The 25,225-nt window shown below is 38.2% G+C and overlaps 1 protein-coding gene across 9 annotated transcripts in view; it reads left to right on the top strand.

The window, feature by feature from the left end:
- The first annotated feature begins 145 nt into the window (after nt 1-145).
- The window catches only part of LOC135488223 (synaptotagmin-1-like), a 48,062-nt gene continuing 22,982 nt past the window's right edge, over nt 146-25,225 (top strand). For 2 of the 9 annotated variants that reach the window (XM_064772733.1, XM_064772734.1), the window contains exons 1-3: nt 182-431; nt 16,675-16,930; nt 21,100-21,281. In XM_064772733.1, coding sequence (XP_064628803.1) covers nt 16,696-16,930; nt 21,100-21,281 — 417 coding nt within the window. In that variant the 5' untranslated portion in view covers nt 182-431; nt 16,675-16,695. Of the gene's footprint in view, nt 432-3,241; nt 3,530-10,727; nt 11,156-16,674; nt 16,931-18,096; nt 18,818-21,099; nt 21,282-22,525; nt 22,576-25,225 lie in introns of those variants that run through there. The other 7 variants (XM_064772727.1, XM_064772731.1, XM_064772728.1 and 4 more) reach the window with 6 other exon arrangements.

Below are 25,225 nucleotides of genomic sequence, written 5' to 3'. Positions count from 1 at the left end.
AGCTAGTGTCGGTCCTCATCAGCTATGCGGCATTATTGATTTTCTTTGCTAGTTCCGATGTAGTGCTTGATACTAGCCATTTCATTGGTTTACATAACTTGTACAATTTGTGTCTCGTTGCTTCCAGCCAATCCCTAGATTTATGACATAACCGTTTAAGCAACTGAAATAAGTCACTGAGAAGGCAGCCATCTGTATTTGAGAGATTTGGTCAGATAATCGACGTAATAATTTGTTTTCCTTGACATATTTTTCCCCGATATTCAACAGAAATTGGGCGGTGAATGATATAACACTACAGATCAATAGCTGAATCAATTTTGGTTTCTACGCAGGGTACCTGACGCCATCTTGAATGCTATCATGAACTGAGGCTGGTTTAAAGTGAGGACAAGATCGGCAGCTAGCAACGCATCAAACCCTCTTACGAGGTAGGTACTTTTGATTTCACTTCGTGACCTTATCATCTCCTCAATTGTTATTAGTAAAACTGATTCTGATACATCCCCAATATGACTTTTGTTGAATTGTGATATATATGTTTGGTTTCACCTCCTTATCTTCTTCCTTATCGTTATAATTAATCTCTGTGAAAATTTGTAATCCTGACATATGTCTGGCAAGATATATGAAAATTATACATAGGTTTCCATCAAATTACATTCGTCTTGATTTTGGCTGCAAATCCTTGATAATGGTGACAAGTTGTCCCTATTTTAACCCCTATTGTGTTTTTAGCCCTGTGAAGAACATTTCATATAAATAAGTGATAGCAGCCATTTTGTTTCTTATATGAGTGACCTTTGACCTTTGGAAGATGTTCAAATAAAGGAAGTCGTTAGGTAACAAAAGTATGTGTCTTTTCCAATTTTTGGAAGGGGCAAAACATTCTAAGAAGGTGTCCTCAGTCGAAGGGAGGGTTCCAGTGCATGGATGGGTCTCATGATATTACGAGGATAAGATTTCCTCTCACTATGCCCTTTGTTTTATGATAGTTCTTGTTCACAAAGCGCTAACTGACAATTTTAGTTTAGTCAAGGTTGAGATCCATTGTGCAATCCATGCTAGCTTTGGTCGTTTTTTAATATCATAACAATCCAATCGGGCCCATTGTTTAAATGCAGTGAGATCGTGGTTGTCTAAATTTACCATGAGAACTGTGCCATTTTTTAAAGAGACTAAATACAAATTCTTATTTTCATCACATGTTGCTTTCCTGAGCCTCCAAAAGGAGAAGGGTTAACTCCATATCTTCTTTTATCACTGCTTTGCTAATACCCTTGTGCAACATGATGCAACATACGTTTTGTCATTAGGTTTATGGTCTTAATGGATTGACATCAGCAGGCCTTCAAAGAGCAGCAGTGACGGGATTACCAGTATTTTTTTGTTAGCCAGGACTGTCCACAATCCACTCTCCTCATACCCATGAGGTATTTTCCTCCCATACCTGATGTTACTTTCTGATTTATTCCAAATGCTGCAGGTTTGCCTAAGATTTTGTGCATTTCTTCACTTGTGTCTTACAAAACGGTACAAGTTCCTTGGCAGCTGATAAAGTTCAGCCCCTGGTCATAGTTGGTAGATCTTAAGGAAAACACTATGGACAAAGAATGAGCTCTATAGTATCTCTTTTAATCCTATCATGCTATATTTAGCCGTTAATGCAATGATGGCTTTTAAATAAATCAATAATTTTCCATAGATTTACTGTTAGCCTGAGGGTTGCAACATTCTTATCCACAAATAATTGATGTATTGCCATGGACCAGTTACATAATGATATTTATATGAATGTTGCGAGTACTCCTCTATAGTCGATGACTTTGTATTTAGTAAATGAAACAAAAATATTGGTAAAGAAATTTGGTAATGACTCAAACAGAGAGCCATTGGCTTCATGTATGTGTAGTATACCAGTACCTGGGTAAAATTTCAGTTAACAATAATTGGTATGTGTATATCACTTTGTTTGAATTGATTAGACAAAAGTTTTTTCATGAAATTAACCCCCATCTAAAATCTTTATGACAAACATGCTGTACAGGAAGTTCCGGTTCCCTTAATTCATCGATTTTCACCGATCTATTTGTCAGCTCTCTGTGACAACAACCAGAAGTCAGGAAGAATGAACAAGTTGCTAGGCGACGCTAACGTCACTAGCTCAACTAGCATTAGCATAATGCTATCATATGTTACACTGATTTCAGCTAGCGATAATACGTCAAATGCTTGCACCCCCACCAACTGCCTCATCAAAGTTGTGTTCATCGCTTTTCACTTCGAAGCATTGTAAACAGTATTTTTGATTGATTATGCCATTCGTGTGCAAAGCTATTGGGATGTTAGGATCATTGATTGTGACATTGCTGATGCTGATGGAGCTAGATGACCATTTAGGTTAAGCAATCTGCTACTATGACTCCTTGTAGAATAGAGCTGTGTTGCCTTTATTGCTAAAATATCCGGCTTTGCTCCAATCGTTTTTAGAACTCCTCAGAGTATTGCTATTGGGACATTTGAATCAGTTTGTTTCTGTATTTGATGATGCCTATTATAAAGGATGTCCATATGCGATGTCAATAATATGGCATCATACTCAAGGCAATATAAAAATGGACACCAGACTCCAAACATCTTAATATAACCATGGCAACAGGGACAGTCAGGGTTATCTTGTTTACAACGTTGTGAGGTACAACGTGAGCCCTTTTACGTTGTCTTAAGGAAGAAGGATTAGTGGGTGGGAGATTGCTCGATACTGTGTGACCGTGTAGTTGTTATTAGAGATTGTTTACTGAATCACCCTGGCCAATGAACCTAATGTTTGTGATTATGATGGATATACTCGACTATCATTCTAATAATTGGCTGTAAAATACAAGTGATTCATTTCATAAAATATTTGAGAGATTGCCATTTGCTCAGAGTGTTAACCTGGTGACATGAAAGATGCATAGGAAATGAACACACACCAGCAGGATACATGTTGATTGTTCCTATATATTGAGGTATTACCTTATTTAATATTAATCTACGCCTGTTCTAGTTCCCTGAATATCAGGTAAAGCGCATACATATGTATAATTCGTGAGTAAGGGTGTCTGATATGTAGGCCTAGTGAATTTACATCTGGGTATACTGAGATCACTATTATCATAAGGTTGTCATATGTGTGTTGGATACGATATTGCGTGATTAAACTCGAAAAGATTTCCCACTAAGTTCCCAATAGCTAATGCTATCTTAAGTTATTCAGCCCTATTTGGATATTCTATTCAATACACACCACCCTGTGCGCGGATTATTGATTTTTGTACCCAGAATTCCTGTAGCTAGCTATGAGCTCACTATTGTGGTGTCTGTAGCTAGCTGTAGTGATGTGACGGATGGATAGCACAAGTTGACGAGGATTTCGTCGTATTTTCAACAACTGTGTCAAAGCAAGATTTTTGGAATTACGCAGGGAGGATTACCAATTAGTCCAGTGGATATCTCAGATAACTTCGGGTTCCCTTAAAGACTTAAGGTAGGAAATTTGAAATCATCCTTCAGGAATATCTCATACATTCTGCTATGTGGAGGTATCGATTGGTGTCCATTTTGCGAAGCCAGTCCTTATACCCATAGAAATCACCAGAGGATAAGCCGACATCTGGAACCCTTGCAAAAATACTGTATTTGACGAAAATGTGATTTTGACTGTTGGTGATATGTGTTTTACTGCATGTTACATTATTATCATGTCACTTTATCTGACAGTTGTATCTTTCATTTGAAAGCAGCAGGCATCTTTATCATGTTTATGTCCTTTGTAATCATGATTGTATGGTTCAGAATGACCCATTGATAAAACATTGCTAAAAGTTCAACTGGAAACTGGAAAGTAAAAAAAATAATGCCATTTTACAGTCACTGGGTAACTTGTCTTTGCCTCTTTGCTTGGAGTCTTACAATTTTGTCTTCCGTTTTTCAGAGAAGTGACTTTAAGTGGATCATATTCTGAGAATTTGGGTCTCCTGTTTGCCTATGTTTTTGGAATCTCCTTTACTTTCGTTTATAAAATATCTTTTTAAAATGAAAGGTGACATGACATGGAGAAATGACATTATGGAGAACATTTTTACAGTGCCAGAAAGATATAAAGTGAAAGCTAGTTGAAGGCACAATGAAACTTTCTCTCGATGAATGTCACCAACAGGACCATGTTTATGTAAGCACATCTGATAATTACAGCAAAATAATATCTTAGCTCTTACATAAGAGTACATGGTATCATTACCTTTCTATATTAACTAATGGAAGGACAACATGCTTCTTCCTCTGACGTCACAGCCGTCAGACAATACCTCATTAGCTCCTAATTAGATGCTTTGGATTGGGTAAAACAGTGTGCCTGAAGCATGTTTTATAAATGATCACATTCAGACTGAGCGAAATTTTAAAGGATTTCGACCTCTTCAGATGTCTTAGCTTATGCGGAGATGGACCGAAATCAAGTTCAGTTCGGGCCTGCCTAAAGGTCAGGAGCTTTTTGTTATGTAATAAATACCCCAGTTGATTGGGTGATACTTTCTCATGATTGCTGGTCCTGAAGGCCAAAGTGTCATTTTAGTTCACGTGTTGTGGGAGCGTGGCATTTTCAATGTCAAGTCAAATGATGATGTGCGGGTAGCATTTGACCTTTTATTTATATTCACTGTGATGGAAAAATCCAGCACTGAGAAACTTCTGCGTGACGATCATGTTTCTATCTATGTGGTCGATTTTTTATTACTTTTGTGACAAAAGTGTAGCCATTGTGAGGTTTTTATGTTCTTGAGACTTGAAAAAAAGCATGATAATGTCAGCAAACTGATGGAGTGGAATAGGTGTTTGAAGGAGAAGCTAGAGACACTGGAGACGACCATATCAGTGATCATTTGTGAAATAACTTGACACTGTGGAACTGCCATTTAAATCTAAAGCCGGGTTTTAGTTGATCAAGATTGTGCCATAATCTCTGTCCACTTTTAGTCCTAATATTTAGGACTAAGCTCTACTTCTGTGTTCACTCGTGTTTTACTACTGAATTGGTAAGTTTTTTTCGTTAGCCATGTTTTGTCAATATTCGCCCCTACTTTTTTCCTCATATGCGGTGTAGTTTATGGTAGTTTGTGGAACTCTGTTTTTGAGCCACCATTGGACCCAGCTAGATGACTTCAGTTGACTCAGCCTTTTCAGCCTAGCTCAGGTTCAGAGAGTTCTCTTCTCAGGCAATCCGACATCAGAGAGGTTCTTCATCGCTGGAGGTTTTCCATCAAGGGGTAGCCTTATACAGGCAAAATATTTTTTGTGGGTACATTTGAAGGGTGAAATATTTCATTTCTGCCACTGCATTAAAAGGTCTCTGTTCATTAGAAATAGTTCTATAACTGCTTTTTAGACTCTTATGCATGGTGTCTTGATCATTGGGTTCCAGCGTTCTATTCTTGTAATCAAGATCAAGGTCAACACGATATGTTTTGCGCATGTCAGACGCAACCCTCATCCTCATGTCATTACTGATTACATCAAATTGGTCATTGGAATGGTCAAGCTTGTTTTCAAGGTCAGACTGGGTCGTGACCACTTGTCATTTTGGTACTGACTACTACCAGCATGTGCCAATTTGGCTCCCTTCATGAAATGTATACTCTGTGCGTTTTCCAACTTCCAGACAATGTTTACAATGCCTTTGAATTATTATATGCCCAGATTCAGTCACTGTCACTCTGTGGTATATACACACATGCACCAGTACAAAATGTCATGAATAATTCAGTTCTCAGTCAAAGCATTTAGCTTTATATTTATTTTCCCTAGAGATATTTCATATTCAATTTATTAGTGGGTGTATTGCAACAGGAAATGTATGCATACAGATAGCCACATGTTGCCATCTAAAGAGACAGAGACATGTCACCCACTGAAATGCACATGGTTTGTTTTGAATTGTTTTCTGTGCAGAATACAAAAACTTCATTTTGTGAAATAAACAAAAAAAGAATTGTACAGAGGAAGTCGGAGGAACTAATGCATGTGATTGAAGAAACAGGGCTCAGATCGAGAGTGGGGAACTTCCTCCTGTATCTGTATCTGCTGTATGTACTCCCTTGATAATCTTAAGTGTCATGTTCCCTTTATTTATCAGCATTACATTCCCCCTTATCTAACCACCATGTCATGGTCAACCTTTCAGAGTCATTTCAATATCTGTGATGGACAATGTTATAACCCTGCGCCGCAAGTTTATCTTTTTCATGAAAATGGTTGCAGTGCCCCTATAGCCAAGCCAGAAGATAATGAAACAATTTACTGCGTCACAACTTTTCTTGGACACATATGGCCTCCTTACATCAGGTTTGCTTGGGACCTTCATTTGGTATTGTAAATCATTTTTTGTCTGTTCATTATTCATTATGAATCATTCGAATGTAACATCTAATGGCAGTAACTGAATAATACCTTTAAATTTCCCAGAGGTAATGGGTCAGCTTGCAGTTCCGGCTATGTAATGCTAACAAAGACTAGCTCTTACATGATGTAGTAGAATGTAACGCTACATAGCATGGTCCCATACTGGATTACAGCGGCCGCAGCTATCAATAATTCAGCAGAATAAACTTCCATCAGTTGCCGCAGAGTAATCTATATTGATGTTGGTTATGTGGCGGCTATTGATCGGATGCCATTCTGAATGGGGATGGATCAGGAACATTCCTCAGGAGCAGGATGTCAGCTATGGATGTGGCCGGCCAGTTTGCTTAAAAGTGCCAACCATGATTTGAGGGATGATAGTTTGACCCTTATTCATGGGCCATAAGGGCCATTCATGCAAGTTTCTGAAAATCTGTCCTGGTAGTTTTTGATGGCATTGCTATCCAAGGGATTCCCTGTGCACCCAGCCCCTTTCCTTTCGATCAAGTGTAGTGATACCAATGATAGCAGCTATGAGCGGCTTTGATGTTTCCATCATTCTGCAGAATGGATATTGGAGGAAGCTGGTGTGATCAAAGATTATCATATACTAAATTAGGTCTCATTTATGATTATACTGGGAGTTTTGCTAGATGTATGTCAATGATTTACAAACAAAGATAATGATGAGACTATATGGTTGTCAGAATATAAGAGTTAGGTCACATGGTGGGTCTGTCTTCAAATATCACAGATCATTTTTTCAGTGTTTATCATCACAGTAAAGTGAAAAATGAAAACTTTCTTTCACAAAAGGTCGTCAAAGCACTGTAGAGTTGATTGCTGCAAATGATGTGCAGAACTACCTAATGGGCATTCCAAGCCAGGGATTATAAGCCAACCAGAAAGCTCAATATCTTAATTTTCCAAATTTCAATTAGGAATGCATATAAGGAACCGAGTTTTTCTGAAATCACAAAATCCTATCCATGGCATAGATCTCATAAACGAAGCGTAAAAAGCATATGGCCTCATATCAGATGATATGTCCAATTCAATTGAGGAAAATCATTAATGACTTCATTGGAATGTTATAGGAGACCCAGTTTAACGCAAGAGGACTTGATATGGCCATTAGGTCATTTGAATGACCTCTAATGTTGATTTTAAATAAAGAGCTAGCTGCAATGCATAATTGAATTGAAAAACAATTCCTTCAAATGTTTGTGATGGTTATAGATCTTGGTTTTGTATTACTAGTACGCTATATTGCCAATTCACTGTATGTTAATTTCCTTTCCGCCTCAGTTTAAAAATACCAATCTTCAATTGAACTGATTGGCTTTTATCTCAAAATAACCCATACGATATTCTCCATTTCAATCGCACTCCTGCTTCAGTTTCTGATGCTACAAATATCTGTTTGAACTAGTACAGTAACGATTTCAGATGCTCAATTCCAAATGGCTGGAGGGGTTTCTTCTGATAAGTTGACCTTTGGAGGTATAGGAAGACTGTTCCTCAAATACTGGGCAGCCACAGGTAGGGAGACTGGGAAGCCTCATACAGGTCTATGTCACTGAAGTGAGGTTCTTTCCTTTCCAAGGTGTAGTTCCAAACATTTGTCCTGGTGAAAATCACAGGCATCGAGTTGTCTATCACATGAGTATTATCTTGATTGAACCCTATATGGCATTAAGTCACATACCGCTAAGAGTGGAACATGACGACAATGTCCTGTCAAAATAGCACTCTATCACATATATTTTTGGTGAATTCTGACAGTAGCAGTGAACTGAAATGATCTGATGATGAAACCGGTGACTTCCCGTTACATAGCAACCAATTGCCTGCACTATACCAGTCACGTATTTAGCTCCTGATCCTGTTCCTTCCTGTTGTTCATGAAAGGGTAAATAACAATCGTGCTGTGGTTGCAATGACGTACTTTGCTGGAGAGGTTGCCGTGGTGTTGGCACTGAATGATGGGAGTTGTATAAAAATCAGTGCGAATTCATCATAAAGGTGACAAAAATAGAAATGATAATACATTTTGGATTGGCCACCTCAAGTCAATGTTTGTGTTATATCACTGAAGAATTAAATGGGAAGAAGGGTAATGTTAACAAGCCATTGTCATTTCTGGTCTCATTTGTAACATGGTTATGATATTCTGTCACTGGTCATGCTCATGGAAGAGTGTGTTAATTGATCTAGGATCGAGGTCTACAGTGTCATGTCAATACAGTCGGGTACGAAATCATCGCTTTTGAATTCAGGGATTTTAATTGATGTTTGGTACTTTATCATGTTTTTACAGTCTGAAATAGAAATGATGACAACACACATAGCAACAAATTAAGAGTCCTTTAAAAGTTCCCCATGTTGGCGGAGAAAGCGATTGCATGAGAACCCATTATTAAAATGTCATAGAATGTTTAACATGGCACCACATCACAGGACATTGCAATTTCAACTTACATCATTTGTCATGATTAGTTTAAACGTAACATGGCAACCGCCATCATACTAATGTCTGTAAAAGCATACTATTGATTTTTGTTCAGTTTTTGCTGATGGTTGATGGTGGAAAAATGTGTTGTGCTTGCACTTCTCTGATGGAGAAAGAGGGTTCGAATTTATTTGGATGGCAGATATGACGTTACACTACATCGCATCCTGTGGATGTTGTATGCCCTAGTGAGAGTCAATCAATGCAACGTCATCGGAAAAAAACACCTGGTTTTAGCGCTGTGTTGAACAAATTACTTCCTTTCCTTAAGCCGATTTCCATTTATTAATATCCTGCCCAAGTGATTAGTTGGCGTCGATCATTTTAGCACTAGGTGGGTTAAGAAATTATGCATCATTTGACATGAGTATATATCATAAGCACGCATCGTTACTGTTTTTGAGTTTTTCTCAAACTTCTGCTTAGCTCCGATACTCTCAAGACATGATAGTCTCCCACCAAGACATCCCACTCTTGATGCTACTCTCATACAGCCAACTAGAAGAAGAAAGGTTTCATTTGTGGAGAACACTCTCATGAGAAATGCTTGTCAAATCAATTGTTTTGAAATAATTATGTAATCAGAATGTATTTTATGTTGGTATTCATGAAGGACACTCTTCTAAACCTGTTACACTCTGTGTATCAGTTATAGGGACATATATTCTTTTGGCTCCGCGACAAGTTATGGTAACCATGACAACTGCCTAGATAGATGTTACGATGATGCGCTTTCTACTTGAAGTAACAACATTGGTTTATGTAGAATGACAGATGTATCAATCTGTCTTGTGGGCCGCTGGCGTAATGCTGTATTAATCTGGACCACACGAGCATTTGGCGAGGCTGCCTCAGTCTCATTATTGTGATCTATTTCATTAACATCAGCAGATGATACTTGGACATATTTGATGAGATGCTGGAGATTTGATATCCATGAATTCTCCGAAGAGATGCAAACATTAAATCTAAGGAACAATTCTCTAAAGAACAATGTTTCAAATGCTTTTGCATGCCGACCATATCTATAAGTCTCATTCCTGAATTAGATACAACCTCATCCTTTATATCAATGCACATTTGGTACAGTGATCAAGCCACTCACTGAGACATAATCTAAAAACCACCATTCCTTCTTTAAAAATGTTGACATTTTGAACAAACGCTTCCTCCGTCATCCATCACTTTTGCAATCTGGAACCTCCTGGTCATCATGTGTTGATATTTACGATGGGAACAAATTCTGTGGATGACATTTGGCATTTTCTACTGCTGCATGAATTTGTGAGTTGTCATGGTTGCAAAAGAACACAAGGATGGCAGGAGAAAAGAAGCGAGAACAACAGTGCAACCTGACTTAAATGGTACTAAGGGGCATTGCTGAGTACTTGATCGATGTGCGGGAATCAAAGAATGAAGAGGTTGTAGGAATGCTCTGAAGAAAGTTCAAACCAATATCTGTGTCTGGTGTTTTGTTTAGTTCATTTGAGCCTTAACATCAAACCCTCTGCTGCCTGGGGAGTTGCACTGCCTATTGTGATAATGGCATTTTATTAGACATTTTTATCGAAATCCCTTTTAATGTCAACAATGTGTCAGTCTATATGTCCACAGACAGCAGTGATAAAGATAAACTGGGCTAATTTACTCAGTGAGAAATTGGGTTAGAACAATTTTGATTGTCAAATTGAGTGCCATTATGAGGACCGAAACACTGGAGTACACTACACATTTGTGTGTTCGGATGAGCTTTAAAATATTGATTTTTTCGTGTGATTGGATAACTTTGAAAATAACTGTTTTGCTTTCACCTCTCACTGACTTGTACTCTGCTGATGAAACATTGGACAGAAGGTTTCTTTGAGTGTGTGATCAGCTTGAAATTAAAGGGATCAGTTGGACTGTCTTGTTAAGCCGTGGAATAAAGCATTGGAATCGTTGATCAACTTGATTACCTTGGGATTTGCTAACTTACAATAATATTGCATCCTGGACTGACTTGGACGGATCCCCTTATCTAAGGGAATAGTAGAATTATAAACACAGAAGAAGGACTTGGATTTAGTTTTATATCTCCTAACAGGTTCTGTCACACTGTATGAATATTATCAGGATAATTGTTAAAAACAGTGGTGAGTGGTAAAGTCAGAAAAGATATGCTTTAGAAGAAGGAAGGAACAGAAGTGGAAAGTTTGGAATGAACTAGTAAGTGTTGTCATTTGTAATCTCTCATAATTTTTTCCACATGAGTCTATGTCCTACACTAAGACCTTTGAGAAGTCCAATTTTCAGCCTTGTTTGTGCCAGAAGCTCTGTCCAGGGGTCTAATAGAACTGGAGAAGTCATTGGTAAATTTGTTCATCTTGTATGACTGAGTGAGTGGGAAGATGGAATGTTTTGGCGGATGTAGTTTGAGGTTCTGATTGAATGTGTTGATAATGGTCGGATGGCCTGGTGGTCTGGCAATGCAAACATCATGATCATCAATAACATTCTTATAGACATCCTGGTGGTAATACAACCTTTGCTGGTTACAAAGTACTCAAGTATTGTACTAGACTTCTTGGTCTTTGAAGAATAATTGCTTGACTCGTGTTCCCTAACTTAAGAGACTGTGCCCACTTGGAAGACTTAGTGATCTTGGGACGGCTTGGTGACTTATACGGATGCTTTGGTGATTGGTATGTCTTGGTGACTTTTGGCTGGCATTGACGATGTGTAAAGATGGTTGTTTTTCTTGATTTCCGATGACATTCACTTTGGATTGTTATGATTTTAGTTGTTTTGGTTTTTTACTTGCCAAATGTGTGTCAATCGGTGATATTACTACGGTACATTATTTATTCTTTGAAATGATTGCCATCATAAGCTATTACTGAAAATTGCCTGAAATCATGACTATCATCCTCAGTTATTCATGATATAATCATTTGGACTGGTAAGTACCCCTACTTGTGGTTGCTGAATCAATTAATCGCTCCAATTGTCCTCAATGTAAACAAAAGTCATTTCCTCTTGACTGCTTTGAGTGATGATTGTGAGAAAACTAAGCGTCATAATACAAAATAATCCTATCATTGAGTTGCTCTTTGGGTATTGCGAAATGTCCATTTTATTGACCCGATCCCTGCTTCAGTATAGGTTATGGTTCAGTCACCTCTCATGGGTTTCCAAACAGCCATGCTATTGACCTGTCCTATCTCCTATATGCATTTCCAAACATACATATCGTGCTTCTGTACATCGCATTTAGCTTGCTATATTGATTTCCTTTAGTTATAACCTCCAAGTTGCTGTTGCTGTAGTGTACATGCTTACCAATAGCATAGCAGATAGTGCTTGCACATACTTTGCTACTTGACAAACTCCACCGACACAATTTCCAATGTCAGATTATTGGAGAGAAAATATCGTATCTCAGGAAATTTGAGAGTCAGTGGCATAAATAGGCCAGGGCCAGTATTCAAATTGCTAATTTCAGGATAATTTTTTTCCAATACAGTTAGTTCAGAAAAAATAGTATTTCTCAGAAATTGTGATTGATTCACAAAAAGGAATTAGCAAGAAGATGTTTGACTTTTTTCGCAAAAATGGAATCAAATTCTCATCTGAGCAGAACATTTTCGTGCTATGCAGTCATACGTGAATGAAGGATCTTTTGAATACCAAAATTTGGCTTTGCCCTTTATCTTTGTTTTGTGTCCTATAGGAAGCAAGCAGTATGTTTTAGACACTTCTGACATAATTCTTCAGTGCACATATCCCTTAGGTATTGCTAACCACAGGACTATAATCTTCCGTGATGTTTATGAAAATGTCTTCTGCGAAAACTAGTGGCATTATCTTTAGTTTCTTTATTGTCATATTTAAAAATTGATGAGTATTCCCATGTGTGGGTGTACACATTACCGTATATCCGTTTTATCATATTTTTATGGCATCTTTGTTATTGCCGCAAGCATGAGGTACTTTTCCTTAGCGTAATGTTTGGATGATAAAGTACCAAATGCGTCACTTCTCAGATGATGATACTAAAATAGTACTACAGTAACCAGGCAACTGGTTTTCTTCACAACAATACTATTACCGTATAGTACAGAGAACAACCAGAGGAGTAAACTGGTTTGTTTACACTTATCATGTTGATCACTATGTCTATAGCGTGTCTTTGAATATCATCTTCAAAGAAACATGACATGCATAATTGATTATTCAAACTTTGAGTTTGTTAATTGGCTATTTGTGATTCTGCGGAACCATCCCATAATTGTATCAAAATAATAATAAGGATTACGCAGGGGCATCAGGAGCCCTCCTACAATTTAACCTTGAAGCATTCCCTTTTGTGCTCCTCACATCCATTTATAAGCAAAATTTATCACATCATACCAGGAATTTTCTTATGAATTCTCGACAAACCGTTGCGTTGTTGTAATTCTATTAGCAAGGAGTACCCAGAGGCTTTGGAATGACATCTTGCTAAAGAAAATGTCGCTGATATCATCGCACACATCTCTTGTTAGTGACAGCGGTGTTCATCTGGAAAGAGCTATAGGTTCTTGACATGACCTTTACTGTCAACAATTGGGAACACTCAAAATTAGTGTTGCTGAGCTGGTGGGAACACAGAAGGATACCACTGAATGCCTTGGAAACTTTGACTACAGCACTGGAGAGGTACATACCCTGGAACCAGTTTACTCTTGGAGACGCGGGTTGTCACCCACGTTGGTTTTACTGCTGTGCCGTTCAGCTCTAGCATTTATAAGAAAAATAGCCTAGTCACATCCTGTTGCCAGTTTTCTGATGAATTCTTGACAAACAATAATTGCCTTAATGTAGTTCCATTAGTGAGCAGTACCCGAGGCTTTGGAGTCAAAGATGTGAAGTAGATTCAGATCTGATGAGCTCTTGGATGTGTTGCTCTGGTTTCACGCACAGTGTTGAATAAAAGCTTTGACAATGATATTTTACAGTTTCATCACATCTCAGAGTATGGGAAGCTTTGAAATTAATGATTTGTCATTAATACCACATGGCCATGTGGTTCTTTTTGAATCTGTTGATGCTGCTGAACACTATTTTTCAGGTTTCACCTCTGGAGTTCAGTTACTTTGACAATGTTAAACAGCCGCAGTTACCAAACACCCCAGGCTCATAATCAGAAGGTTGTGACAGGCAGAATGATCACTGCTCTTTCTTCTCCGCATCCTTGAGCAAGACACCTAGCTCTGCATTGGTTTGTTCATTTCAATATTCCTTATACCTGGTGCCTATGCCTAAGTGAAACAAAAGACCCATCCAAGCTGACAGTCTCTCTCCGGCCAAAGGCAGACCAATCTCATGAGAGAGGCGGCATTGCGTTGCGGAGGCAGGAAATATGCTGCCAATTCATGGTGATTCCCATGACTTGACACAGGACGGACTGAATAATGTTTTCATTTAGACAGTCATTCAGGATCAGACTTCAAGGGCAGCCTTTCAATCATCATCTGATTGTGCAAAGCCGGAGAAAGAACTTGAAATCCTTGGAACGTTTCCTGACATCATTTGAATTTAAAATTAGTCTCTGAAGCAAAGAAGCATCATCTTTCCTCTACCGAATCAGTTTCATTACTGATCCTGAGTTTGGTTGCCAGTACATGATTAATCCATACAAAATGAATGGGACATCTTTGATTTGATGTCTGTGACTCATTTGAAATTCTAATTGCTCAAGTGGCATTTGTAAACAATATGTTACATGACGGATGGGATTTTAATGCTTGATCTTCGATGTTTTATCTAATATTTCACAATCTCATGGAAGATGGATTGATGCTTTGATTTCTCACACTGTTGTTTTGAAAGTCATGGCCATCACATGATCAAGCTGGTGGCTGTGAACTATTTCTGTTGTTGTACTGCCAAACAGCTTCTGTAGTTGTTGAAAATAGGTCTACTGTAGGCTGCCTATGGAGGGTTCTTTCCATGCAGTCTCCCATACAATGCGTTTGTGTGTATTATACGCAAAACAGTTTCTGCCCCGAGAGTTACAAAAAACATTGATACCCACTTGCTGTTGTGTTATGTCCATTTTACAATAAACAACGTTTCTAAAGCATCTTAGTTGATATTACCAACCTTGACTTGCATTTCTAGAATACCAACCTATTGCGTGATCAATACACATAGCCTGAGTGAGTTACTCTTTTAAAATCTCTTTTTCCGAATGAGATTCTTTTTGTTGGATGAATTGTGCTAGTTGTGACAAGCAATCACACAAATGGATATAATCAATTGAATGCACTCAAACTTATCAATTTGTTGGATGCAGTCTTGAGATCACCTCACTGGAGTCTTGTGTCGGCTAAGAGTTGGATGATGCTATTGGGATTAAACGTTATGCGTCTTTGCAGGATTAAAAAAAGAAGTGGCTGCAAGTTTCATTTATTTGCACTTTGCAGTCTTTTGCTAGCATTGTATCCTTTTTTTCTTCATTTCTTGTATCAAATGTCTGCCTTTTTAAATGTGGGAAGTGTCAAGTGCGTGTTGGTCAAGATGTAAGGGCACGGGCATTCCCAAGGTGTTAGGCCATATTGTACTTCATGAGTAAAACCTGTTGCCATCAGTTACTACCATGTCCACAGGAGCATTAATGGCAACAGAGGCTTAGTTATGGAATACCCAAGCGGTCCTAAACCAGCACCCACTGATCCGTTACTGGCGTCTACTGACTGTCTCATTAGCTGCACTACTTCCAACATCGTTGCATGGCAACCATTTATCTTCTGAGCAGTATCTGAAACTAATCAATATGCTATTCGCCTAGCCATTGATCTTGAGCCGAACCCTGTTGACTGGAGCTTCTAAGCACCGGTCATCAAATACACTTCCTCAAGAGTTCCCCCAATTGAACCAGTTAACCCATCAAGGATGGCCTATTTGGAGCAATTTGCACATGAGTGGATAATTGATGAGTCAATTCCTTAGAAGTATTTTGTATCACCCTTATCTAGAATCATTAAGTTCCTTGTTGTGAATTATATAGCGTCACAGTTTGCCACATATTGAAACACACTACCACAGGATAGCCTAACAACACAGACCTAATATCACAGTTTCACCAGCCAGTTTGACCCTCTACTAGCTCCTAGCTCCTAGCTATAGCCCCCCCCCCCCCTTTAATGAATACACAAGGTAAACATGATACCTTCTGCTGGCATTGTGCCCCAAACAAATCTGAGACAGGCAGCATGCAGATGTGACTAACACCTGCAAGAGTGTCTTAATCAAGAAATGCATTGGTGACGATGTAAAGTGACTGTTTCATCCAAGCAGCGATACTTTATCACCCTTGCACCAATACCAGTTTCAGTCATCGCTTTGCATTGGTGAACTCCAGGGTGCTGTTATTTGTTGGAAGAGCACAATTAAGAGTACCTTCCTGGTTCAATGTAGCATTTGCCAATAAAGGACTGATAAATTGAAAGATAACTTTTATGTCATTTGATAGGATCTTGGGAATGAGTCAATATTTTATTGAGTTCTCTGTGGCATTAGTGTGGTTTTCGGTCCTCTGGACGTCTCCAGGCAGAAAGAGTGAAGCTCTGCCACATGTAGCAGGTTGATTGCATTAATATCATTGCTAATAGTATCGATAAAATTAACTTTGACATGCTATCCGATAGATGAGGTATCATTTGACAGTCATCTTAATGTCTTTGTCCTTTCTATCTTTACAGGATAAGAGATAAACTCCACTGATGCCAGCATTAGCCATGGAGCCTCTGATACGGCGGGTCAAGAGGGCGCCACCCGAGCCCACAGCCTCAGCCTCAGTTGCCTCATCGGGTGCTGGAGGCGGAACCACACCGGCAGCACCTATCCCAGATGGAACCGGTGCTGGGGGAACGGGGACGGGGCCAACTGGTACTGAAGCCCCAAGTGGATTCGATAAAGTTAAGGATACCATCATGAAAGAGTTGGGAAAATTACCTTGTAAGTATGCAGGTAGTTCTGCTAGAGATTTAAATATGCCAGACGCCAATCTGTCAGTTCATCAATATAGTCCCAGATGGCTCTATAGTCTCCCTGGTCACACAAAAGAAAAGCATAACAAGTCGATTAAGGTTGATTTGGGGACCCTATCTCCCGGACTGTCTTTTAGGGATATTTCATCACAAAACAATGAAAAACATCAGATAGACAGCTCCAAAACCTTAGCAACATGCTAGGCCAGGTGGCAAAACACAGGTGGCCAAAAATGGAAGTAAAGGCCTGATTGCAGCTACGCCGGTCATCTCTTGCTATCGCAGCTAAAGGATGTATTGAAGCTGAGCGAAGTCTCTATGAGATTTATACTTCTGACAGAATGCCACGGTCATATCTGTTAAAGTATTGGAGATACTTCCTAAATATTGCTGCATTCAATGAGTATTAGCGAGAGTTGCTGTTATTGATCTGAGGTCTCAGGAGTACTGATGCCCCTCTGCTATATGCTGCCGCCTAAAAGGGAGATCAATACACACAGTGGCGCATATATCAAATACACTGCTGGAATACACTGTGTGACGAGTATGCTTGAATTATTCGTTACTGCATGGTCCTCAGCTTTACATGTATTGGTGTCCGATATGAAATGAGTTGGTGATGAGGTTGTGCTAGTAAAGACAATCCACAAAGGAGCTGTTTGGCTTCATTAAATGTTTTAGGAGGGCAGTATGCTCCAGCTTGCACAAGTAATATAGTAGAAAGTAGTAGATAATGAATTGAATAACGCTTCATAATTATGTATATGATAGGGACTGTGATAAATGAGCAATTTCCATTAGCCAATTCAAACATTTGTCAACTCTCATCTGGTATAAGCATCATAAAGATAAGGTGACAAAATGGAGGAGTCTGGTAGAAAGCTGTAAAGCATCAATATACATAAGATAAGTATAATGTGGTACTACCAGTAAGAACTGATTTGACCCACACAGAAAAGATAAAAACATTTTGATACACGCTATATTTCAATGGCATTCCCATGAATATTATTGAAACCATTGGAATTGAGGGCATATATCATGAATGACAGGACAATCGATATTGCACACATGAGAAAGCTTGGGTTATTACAAGCCGGTGTGAACTCGGCTGAATAGGCCTACAGCCTTCAGTAAACAGCTTGCGTGACAGGTGAACCGTTCAGTTGGTTTAATATATATGTATGTGTAGGAACATCTGATTTATATTTATATCATAGGCAGAGGACTTCGAGTGAACAACTCTGATATTACAAACTCTAATTTTTGAATTACGAAAACTGTTTCAATCTGTTGGATTTTAAAACAAAATTTGTCAGTGAACTATCCACAAGAAGCATGGATTCTTACATGTGATGGGGATTCAAAGTGGCCGCTTTGCTAGGAACGTTTGATATCGAGAACGATTGCTGGAATTAATCACTGCAGACAATTCACGACCTGTGATTTTAGCAATACTGTCTTGCAGTCTTGAGATTATTGAAATTGTTGAAGAAGAATTAATTGACAAAAAATAATTGTGTAGTGGACATCCATATGGTTGATGACTTTGATCTGTTATCGATCCAATATTTAAAACCGTCACCACATTTTGAAGTCTCGTCATAAATTGATCAGGGAAAACTTAGCGGCCACCATGGCTTGTCCCTTCCAAGGTCTCGATTATGGTCTAACTGCTGCGTGTGTAGAGGACGATAAAACGTGGATGTTTTTGGGTGGTAGATGCCAAAATGTCAGGTGTTAGCTTTTGGATGTCAAAACGACAAAAAAGGAGATAACAACAAGTGTCTTTGGAAGTGGGAAGTACAAAGAGTATCGTGCAAAATGGTGGATATGAACCAAAAAGTTGGGCCATGTAAGTAATTATTGAAGTGAAGAGTTTTCCTGTAGTGCTTTTATACTGACCAGCCCGTCTGTCTGAGGCGCTAGCTGTACAGCAAGAGTATAATGATGGGTTTTTCTTTAGCGCTTTTAAACTACATATCAAGGTCTATCTCGGGTGCTGTACAACAACTGTCCCTATTTTATATCGAGATTAAAAAAAAGTGGTAATCTGTTCTAACCAAAACACTATTCCACATAATGACTAAAACATCTTATATACAATTCAAGTCGATCAGTATATAGTTCGCATGACAAGATAGTAAAAACGTTTAAGGCCACACTTTCAATACGCTAAAGGCTATTGACTCCGACTCTTCTTATGTTGTCTTTGTTGATGTCCTGAGACTTTTAAGATATAATCTCAAATGTATAATTTTGGCCGCATGAATTTTGAACCATGACCCAAAGAATATTACTTGGGCGTGTCTGTAAATATTTGGCTGTGTTGCTCAAAAGGCTGCTCAAATTGAGAATCTTCACATGGAAATTAATTTTCTAAACATTTTGGGATATACTCATGCAACTTAGCAAGTAAGTGTTATGTGCAAGTCTTTTATATAGCGCAATTCCGTGACACTATAGTTCTCGCTCAAAGCGCTTTGGGATATCATATTATTACCCCGGTCTCCACAGAAATCAATCAGGGGTTTCAAGGAGCAACCAGAAGGTGCTCACTTGAACTCGACCAGTAGGGGAACTAAGCAGTGACTCAGCCGGGAGTCGAACCCACGACCTCCTGATCATGAGGCCAACTCTCTTCCACTGCGCTACCGCTGAATGAAACATCACCTCTTTTGGCAAGTTGACAAGATAATGTGTTTGGAAAAGTAAGGTCAGGTGGTACAATTATATCCCCAGAAGATGGATACATTTTTGATGGCTGTGCATCCTATGATAAAAGGCGATATCCTGTGTGTTCTTAAAAGCTGTTTGAGGTGCATAGTACGGGAGGTTTTTGGAGTTCTTAATGGGTAATTTTGGACATATTCAGTGCCATCTACTTGTGAAATCTGTCATTACAATAAATTGATCTCAAGACACACAGCCTTTAACTGTATTTGGTTAAGCTAGTTTCATGTTTTTGGGTCACTCTTCAGGCCTATTGTATGAAATGATATTATCAATTGAATTCCTTCCTTTATTAAATTACAAAATACGTACACTATAATCTTTTCAGGCCGAACAATGTGGGAAGTCCAGCTGGAAAATATCACATTTAATATGACGCATACCATTTAATATCTTTATTTGTTCACATGCCTTAGCTTGCACCTGTCATATAATTTGATGCACTTAAATCATTATATTGCTGATAAATGTGATTAAACATCAATGATATTGGCAAAAAGTGCCAGACTGTTGACCCACAGGTGTTTAGTTCCAAACACTTCAAAGATATAACTGTAATTTTTAGAATTTACCATCACCTTCCTCTGATCCTGATGTTTGACTTTGCAATGACATGAAAGTTGATTAAGGGCTTAATGATGCTGTCAGTGAAAAGTCTGGTCATTTTCCTTTTGTTATGTTGAAAACAGTGCATACACAGGTTATGCTTTTAAGTTTGATGACATCACAAATATTATGCTTATGCAACATGCCCTGTGATGGGTATTGAGAGGATGGTCACTGGCGACTGATCAATACTAACCCTGTAAGATTGGGTGTCATCGAATACTGTGTAGACAATATTTAGCCGGTTGAGAGGCGCCTGAACAAAAGGCCTATTTTACGTGTAGTAGCTGGGCCTATGTGAAACAGATGCACCAAAACTGGCTAAATTACACAGCATGTTATGAATATTGACTGCTTTGGATCATGGAAGCAATGCAGCCTTGATCTTAAGTATCTTTGCTGCCTAATTATTCAATTACAATGCAGACTAATTATTCAGTGCCTTTGCTGCCTCATGGTTCAGAGCTATTTATTTGCTGTGAGTGATAAGCCGAGTTACATTATATTTTGAGAAATTTTTGTGCCAGTAGTCGATTTCCTTCCCAATATAGAGAATGGGGATGCCCCAAGATGCAGCCATTTCTCAAACTCGTAGGAATAAGGTAGATGTCCCATCCAGGCTCCACTTATAATTCATAATGTAAAGGAGGAGGATCGTGCAGGACCTCTTGCGATGTCAAAGGCAGGGGGAGGGGCTGTGGAGTCATTCTGGACAATGCCGTTTGTAATGCAACAAATTCGCATAACCCTGTGCAGAAATTTCCTCAAATTCTAATCACCATTTCCTCATCTTTTCAGTGCCCATGTGGGCGATCATTGTGATTGGCATTGTGGCATTGCTTCTCATCATATGCTGTTGCGTGTGTATATGTAAGAAATGCTGTAAGAGGAAGAAGGGAGACAAGGGCAAAAAGAAAGGCCTTAAAGGTGCGGTTGATCTCAAGAGTGTACAGCTCCTTGGAAATTCATATAAAGAAAAGGTAAGTGCCTTAACATGCTAAGACAGGGCATGTTTCCTGCTGCTTAGGTGACTGGTGGAGTGGTGTAAAAATATCAAATATCAAATATCAAAGCATCAACAATACCAATGAGTAGAGGATCCAGCTTGTGAAAGTATCACAAATGATCCAGATATCAGAATATCAAATATCAAAATATCAAATGATTGACACCAGTCACTCCATGCGGCAGTTGGTAGTGTTTCCCAACCAAGTTTTCACTTAATACTTCTAATTGGAATCACAATTAAGAATTTTTCCCATCCCATCTTTGAAGAACAGCGAGGGTAACCGATGGGGCTAATCAACAAAACCAAGAAGTTTATAGAACTGTCTTGTTCTTTGACGTCAACATTTCTGTGTAGAACAAGTCAGGTGGTTGAAATATCAAATTGAAATTTTCTAAGATGGAAGTGGATCAAACTGTTTTTGAAGATCACATCATAAGTGAAAGTTTGGTGGGAGTTTTCTGTTTCTCTTGCTTTACTCTCTTCTGCTTCTCTTGATTTCTCCTTGGGCTTTCCAAGGTAATATAAAATCTCTGCAGTTGTCCAGTGTTTGTGTCTCATAACAAAACTTTATCCTCTCATCAACTCTTTGCAATGTGTATGTTCTTTGGAAGTTTATAAGTTACTCGAAAGCGACTAAGATGTTCATTGGTTCATATTACTCAACTGAGATCGAACTATTGTGACTGAAGTTTGCAAGGCTTTCATTATATAGTGGAACCCGGTAGCTCTCATAACCTGGACAGAAATGGTTATGATTGATAGTTCTGACTTGTCTTTCTTTTAAGGCTCGAGTCATTTTCACCTTATCTGGCTTTTGACCAACCATGATGATGTTCAAAATCCATCTTAGGGGGTCTTGTTTAGATAAAAAACAAAATATCAATACCTCTGTTTACAATATAACATGTTCCGATTATGTTTTGCTGAAATTCTCTGCTTCAGTTAGTTGGCGTTTCCACCCTATTTTTGACACGTTCATGTTATAAAAGATCCAAACTTGCCTGGTCGATGCATGTTTATGATTTATGATTTATGAGTTCAATTTGATATCAAAACTATTACGGTGGGAAAAGGTGATTACGATACAAATTGCTCCCAATGGTAAGCTTACTGCCCCAATTTAGAACTTTCGTGTTAGACAATTAGTATAGTCAAAAGAAAAATTCTTCTAGCGCAACGTTCTCTTGAAGCTTTTGTTTTATAATTTTTGTCCAGTGGTTGGTAAAAAGCCAGACTATGGTTACAAACACTTGAGAGGAACTCTGGTGAGAAATAGATGATAGAATAAATAGCCGATTAACTACAGTAACTACAGATGAAACTGCAGTGTAGAATATGGAAACTATAAAACAGTAGTTGTACACTCTAACAAATTTAAATACAGATTAACTGGAAAGAGGAAAGTTCAAAGAAGGATTTGTACACTCTAACCGCTAGGTAGAACGGACAAACAGTAACCAGAAATGACAAATACTCAAAATCAAAAAAAGAACACCGGCCAAGCCTTGTCTTGAAAATGATTAGTCTGGTCTTGAAATGTTGTTGAAAAATAGTTTATAGGAATCTTTTTCCTCATTTTTACCCAAATTTATTTGGATAACTTTTCTCCCACCTTGCCGCTAACATCTCTCTCTCTTTATCAAAATATTACACATTACACATTTGCGACAACTTTTGTCATCTTGCCAATCTACCTACACTAAAAATTCTCAAAAACATTTTTTCAAATTTTATCTAAAATTACATCAATTTTAAGATTCAAATCATCTGTTTTATTTCCTCAACAACCACAGGGAGAAGAGGTGCGCATTCACAATTACTTTTTCATTTCCAACGTTTTTTATGAACTACATGTATCTTACAAAAAAACACTCGTTCTTTCAATCGCGTTGACATTTAGATAAGGATGAAACCTCTTGTGAGTTAGCAGAATTCAATTGCTTGGTGGAATCCATGTAGCACCAATTATTCAATAATGGCCAGTCATTTTGAACTTTATGTTGGATACCACTATGGACCTCCAATGACAATTGATATTGAACTTATGTTGGACACACCCTCGACCTCCATTGATTTTGAACTTTATGTTGGATACCACCCTCAACCGCCAATGACAATTGATTTTGAACTTTATGTTGGATACCACCCTCAAAAGGACGAGGATGACGTTAGTGAAATCATGATAACTTTTATTCAAAAATTATATCAATTTCTATTTGCGATAAGATCATTTTCTCATCCTTTTCTGGACACATTTGGGGTACAATTTTTATATGTACCAAGGCCTTGATAGGTCTATGGACCTTGCAGGTTCATGCTGGCAGTTTGGGCAACGGGTCTTTCAATAATCTGCTGAAACACTCCTCACAATTTACACCAATAATGTATTGATCTTGTTCAGAGTACAGAGCATCCCAAAGAAGTTCATTTTTGTATTCTCTGTTTTGTAAACAAAAGTTTTGGGATGCACTGTATGTTCTTGCAAGATTGATCAAATTATTTCTTGTTGAATAGTTTTTTATCATTATCACAATTCCTATTCTGTCTATTGATTAAATTATTTGTTTTAATATCCATTTAGTTTTTATTGTTCTTTAAAACAAACATTGACAATGTTACAATAATCTTTCTTATTTCTTATTTTTTTATTTCTTAAATTTAACCTTAGTTATAATTTTAAACAATATTCCTTTAGATTCATCCTCCTCTCTAATGTGATTGCAAATCATCATGTAAAGGTTAATGGGGGGAAGTTGATCGGCCACAGGGGAATGTTTGCCTTTCCATTGTTTTTTTTTTATTCACACTTCCCAGTTGTTGTGTGGATAGATAGCAATGGCAGGGCTAACTTTACCCCATGTTACCTTACGTATCATTAAAATATTATCGAAGTATAGTACTGTACACACCCTCACATTTTGAAATTGTCCAACCATTTTAAAGTTCTATATCATGCTGTATTGTACATTAAACCAATCAAACATACCTATATACGTGGTACAAAGACATAAAAACTAATACAAATAATTGTGTCTATTGATTTCGGTTCGTGGCATCTGTTTAAAATGTTATTCCAAGTACGCTTCGAGTCATATGTGTGTAGTTGGGACGTGGGAAGGCACCCTGCTTTATTCAAATAGATACTTTTAACCCTTAAATAAGAAGATTGGAGGCTCAAAATGTCCCGATCTTTCACAATGAGAGATTCAGCTGCCCTGTCCCTGTGTGAAATATAAGTACTCATTTTCAAGCACAGAGATGGATAAAAAGGATTGCTGTGGTTTCATATTTGACCAAATGAATAATAAGATTAATAAAAAAACTAAAAATTTAAAAGAAGTGTGAAAAATTAGATAAATCTTATTATGGTTCTTTGTCTTGTTTGGAAATGGGTACTCAATTTTTAGAAATTGTTCCATATCTACAAATACCATGGAGGATAATCATACCATATACCATACCATGTCCGATATAACAATATATCCCTCGTTCAATTCCCCATCGTCTTGTGGTCCTCACCTTAGCAGTGAAGTGTGTCTTTGTAGTGTCTGCATGTGTGTCCACAATTTCCATAAAGTATGTCATTGCTTTCAACATGAGCTTGCCTGAAACTACCGGTAGGATACTGAACAATTTCCTGTTGAAACGTAGAGGTGCTTCAGGCAAGTTTATGATGACATCAACATCAAATTTAATTGCTTTGCATCAGAAGAAGCCCTATTATCATATGATGAGGTTTTTCTTAGATTTTCTACTCTTTTTCTCTTCCAACCCTGTTGTCCTAGGCAAGCTTGGTCAGATCAATTCATGTCTTTGTTTCATGAGCTCGGCCTCTTGGTCACAAGAGGAAATAGGCTTGATTACAGTACACCTGGGATAAGTCCACACAATCACTGACCTATTCCAGACTAGTCA

The sequence above is a fragment of the Lineus longissimus genome, chromosome 5, assembly GCF_910592395.1.
Source record: "Lineus longissimus chromosome 5, tnLinLong1.2, whole genome shotgun sequence".
Classification (NCBI taxonomy): Eukaryota; Metazoa; Nemertea; class Pilidiophora; order Heteronemertea; family Lineidae; genus Lineus; species Lineus longissimus.
Note: the sequence above shows the minus strand (reverse complement) of the source record. Positions and strands in the feature narration are given on the sequence as shown.